The sequence below is a fragment of the Mus pahari genome, chromosome 2 (assembly GCF_900095145.1).
Source record: "Mus pahari chromosome 2, PAHARI_EIJ_v1.1, whole genome shotgun sequence".
NCBI lineage: Eukaryota > Metazoa > Chordata > Mammalia > Rodentia > Muridae > Mus > Mus pahari.
In genome coordinates, this window is record NC_034591.1 from 4,811,261 (window position 1) to 4,815,751 (window position 4,491).

A 4,491-nucleotide genomic window follows, 5' to 3' on the forward strand; every position below is an offset into this window, starting at 1 on the left:
GGAGGGAGGGAGGGAGGGAGGGAGGGAGGGAGGGAGGGAGGTAGAAAATGTCTTTCCTAGATTAGATATGCAACACATACTCATTGGATACTTATGTACCTTTATTACATGTATATATAATTTACAGAGTACCTTATAATTTTGGCCTGACTACAATGTTTAAGTATAATAGATTTTTCATGCTGTTTGCAAGATTAGGAAACTAAGAAAATATTTACAAATTTCATTTAATTGATTTTCAATGAAATTATTGGAAATCCAGAGTTCTTACACGTTACACATACTAGTAGTGGGATTAATTGATAGACAATTTTTTTTTTTATAAATGGAAAGGTTAAGGGTCAGTAAACTTATAACTGAATTTACCTAAAATAACTGAAATTTTACATTAGAAATGATAGGGAAATTTATTTCTTCAAAATGGACCATACTCTGATGAACTATAGTTCTGAAGTTTCAGTGGATTATTTCAGAGCAGGGATAGTTGCTATTCTTTTACAATTACTATAGTAATATAGATATTTTTATTTAAGCTACATACTGAAATTAAGATAAAAATTGTACTTTTTCATAAATATTGAAAATGCAATTAGAGGTTGCACTCACTAATAATCTCTCAATGTCTCCTCCCCGCAATGTGTGAGTGTGTGTGTACATTCACAGAGGTCAACTTTGGGTGTTTTTCTCTATGGCTCTCCACCTCATTTTTTGAGATTAGGTCCCTTTCTTAGAGTCTGCAGCTCACTAGTTCAGCTGGACGGCACTGCCATGAGTTCTGGGGAACCACCTGCCTTTCACTGCCCAGGTTACAAACCCATTCCACCATGGCTATCTTTAACATGAGTTTTACTGATACTGAGTTAGAAATTCATGTTTGTAAAGCAAGCACTTTATTCAGTAAGCCAATTCCTAGTTCTGACTAGTAATTTCTGGTAAGAAATTAATGTTGCATACAAAGTTTAAATCAGGTAAAACTTATTCAAAGCATTATATTACAATTAAGATTTCAACTACTTTTCAAAATGGCAAGTACCTTTGTTCAAACTTCAAATATGGTGTATAGTCTATCACAGCAGGGAAGGTGCCATCTAATCCTTCTCCCTTTAGGCAGAAGCTAAGAAAGCAGAAAAACACTTATATTAGTTCATAAATCAGAGAGTTATAACTTCATAGGAATTTTTCATAATTTGTTACTTGTTACAAATAAGTACCTTAAAGTTCTATTTTCAATACTAATGACAAATATTATTCAAGTTAGTACATTGTTACATAAATAATTGTTTATTGTTTCATAAAGTAAAATTAAAATTTACTGAGAAATAAATTTGTTTTAACCACTATTCTATTCCATAAAGAGACACCATGACCACAGCAACTCTTACCAATAGAAAAGCATTTAATTTGGGGGGGGGGGTTGCTCACAGTTACAGAGGCTTAGTCCATTATCATTATGGTAGGAGCATGGTGGCAGGGAGGTGTGCTGTTGAAGTAGTGAGAGCCATATCCAGATCCATAAGCAGAGGTGGAGGACAGACAGAGAGGGAGGGAGGGAGGGACAGAGAGAGACACACTGGGTGTGGTATGGGATTTTGAAACCTCAAAACACACTCCCTCCAACAAGGCCACACCTATTCCAACAAAGCTCCACATCCTAATCCTTGTAATCCTTTCAAACAGCTCAACCCCCTGGTGACTAAGAATTCAAATATATGAACCTATGGGGACTCTTATTATTCAAACCACTACACAATTTAAAGTACATTTTTCTATTTGGCAATATGTTGACTTTTATTGGACATTCAAAATATCACCAGAGAATGTTCAAAAGATTTGTCTTCCATGTTTAAATACACATTCTCAGGTGATACTATATAGCCCCTAGAAAGGTCTGATTAATTAGTAAACAAAAATTTTCTAAACTATCTAAATAAGTGAAAAGGCTTGGAACTTAGATTTCTAAGAGGAGCTGAAAAAGCTTCTAATCTCTAATTATCTTCTTCTGAGATCATAAGACCAAGGAAATGATTAAGCAACTTGCCCAAAGGCACTCTGTGATGCTCACAATGCCAATAAAGGAAATCTAAATCTCTTAACCCCTAATCCAGTAATCTCTACTTTTCTATAACACATACATAAAGATAAAAAGGTATTTGGTTTATGATTACTATTGCTAAAAACTTCGGTATAGTGATACACAAATTATCCCAGTTTTAAACAAAACTTTGTTTTAAAACAACTAAAATGTGAACAACAAAAAAATCAAACCCTCCAAAAATGTAAATGTAGAAGAACCTATAAAAATATTCCAGAGAAAAAGATATAACCTATGAACTCCACCCTTCTAATTTTGTTCCAAAGTTTAACTGCTAAAATAGCCATTTTAACATACTTATACAAAGAATATGCATTTGCTTTTCCAGGCTTGAATAAGAACAAAGTTAGAGTGGCCTCACTTTATATGAGCTTTCCTTCATTTTCACAAACACTACTAACAACATATGTTAAGGTATTTGCTTCTCACTCATCACAGTGTCAGTGAACAATAACCAGTGAGATGTCTCAGCAGGCAGACACTTGCTGCAAAAGCCTGGTGACTATCGGCAGAAGGAAAGAAGCAATCCTTAAAGGTTCCCTGACATCTGTGCATGCACATGTACACACACACACACACACACACACACACACACACACACACACACACACACACACGCTGTGGTGGTTTAAACGGAAGTATAATTAAGGCTGTTTTGAACACGAGTTCCCCTGCCAATGGCATTGTTTGAGATGGTTACGGAATCTTTAAAAGGTGGAGTCTTGATGGAGGAGCCTGTCAGTGAGGGAGGGCTTGCACTTTTGTAGCTTAGCCTCACTTGATGTTCTTGCTCTGCTCTCTGCGTGGGGAAGCGATGTGATTTGCTAGTCACCTTCTCTGTCTTCCCTACTTGCTATGTCTTCCCTGCTATAATGGATTCTAGCCCTCTGACACTACAAATAAAAATAAAACATCTTCTCCCAAACTGTTTATGCCAGGGAATTTTATCAAGCAACACAGAAGAGGCGAATACATAAATAGTACCAGAAATGAGTCATTATTGTGGTAAACCAGACCATGTAGTTTTAGGCCTTTATTATATAGAAGGAATGGGTAAGATTTTAGAAATTTGGGCTGGAAAGCCATTACATGTTGTAAGCAGAGCTTAATAGGGCATTTTGATGGAACTTTGGAAGACAGCAATATTATCTGGCAATAGCAAGCCAGAGCAACTTGGACAGGAGAGACCCAGCTAATGAGGTTTCAGAGAAAAACAAAGATTCTAACATGAATGTGATTCTTTTTTTTTTTTTTTTTTTTGGCTCATATTCTGAGAACTTATATGAGACAGAATTTAAAGGGATGGAACTAATTTCCTTGGCAGAAGAAATTTCAAGAAAGTACACCGTTAGTAGAGTGGCATGATTATTATTGATTGAGCTTATTCAGTTCTACAAGGAAAAGGAACACATGGTGCTGAAGCAGGGAAATGTGCAGTCTGCAGAGGAAGAGTGAGCATTGGGAAGCTTAAGGTTCCAGTCAAGACTAAAAAGACTAATTGCTAGAGAGATGAATGCCATTAAGGAGAGGCCTTCTGCTCTGCTGGGAGCAACAGGAAAGGCACCCTGAGGGCAAGATCCCACATACCAAAGGCTCTGACTTTTGAAAGGAGGCAGCCTGACAGATTTCCTGCCCTTGGAAAGCAACTCTCCAGGGATTTTTTAAAATCAGTTTTAGCATACAGAATCTGCTACAACTAGGTCCTAGGAGGCCAGGCTCCACCCAAGCTGGAAGCAGAGCTTAGCAGTGAGTCTCTGGTGATAGCATAGCAGATGCAAGTCTGAGGGGATCCAAGACTTTTCCCAAGAATTCAGAAAGCTGCTGATGGAAGGCAATGTGTATCAGTGTGACAGGCTGGAGTCCCTAGAAAGAGGCCCTAGGAGGCCATTGCATGAAGCTGTGAAGGTAAAGGCAAGGTTGTAGTGTAGACTCTAAGATGCTGGATATATCAGGGCCATGAAATATATTTTGAGGAGAGCTGCAGACCAGGAGTGAAAACAGCCCAAGAGAGTGGCATATATTGCAGGCATGGTGTATGGAGGTATGGACCCATACACGCTTTGAAACTAAAGTCACAGACACTGGACATATAACTACAGGTTTGGTGCTGACCTGCTGAAGTTCCTGCTTCCGTCTAATCTCAGTATGCTTGCATTCTCCCCTTTTAGAATGGGAATGTATTATTGTATGTTAGAAGTACGTAATTTATTTCTTTATTTAACAGTGGTTCAAGTCAAAGACTGTCTTAAAAAAGAGAAAACACTTCAATCTTGAGACTTCTGAACACTGTTGGAACTGTTAAAAGACTGTGGGAACTTTAAAAGTTAGGCTACCAGCCTGGTCTACAAAGTGAGTTCCAGGATAGCCAAGGCTATACAGAGAAACCCTGTCTCGAAAAA

At 37.7% G+C, this 4,491-nt stretch overlaps 1 protein-coding gene across 2 annotated transcripts in view; it reads right to left on the minus strand.

Moving 5' to 3' along the window:
• The window catches only part of Rundc3b (RUN domain containing 3B), a 114,042-nt gene that overhangs the window by 45,662 nt on the left and 63,889 nt on the right, over positions 1–4,491 (minus strand). For both annotated transcript variants that reach the window (XM_021190719.2, XM_021190718.2), the window contains exon 6: positions 1,034–1,114. In XM_021190719.2, the coding sequence (XP_021046378.1) occupies positions 1,034–1,114 (81 nt within the window). The remainder of the gene's footprint in view (positions 1–1,033; positions 1,115–4,491) is intronic.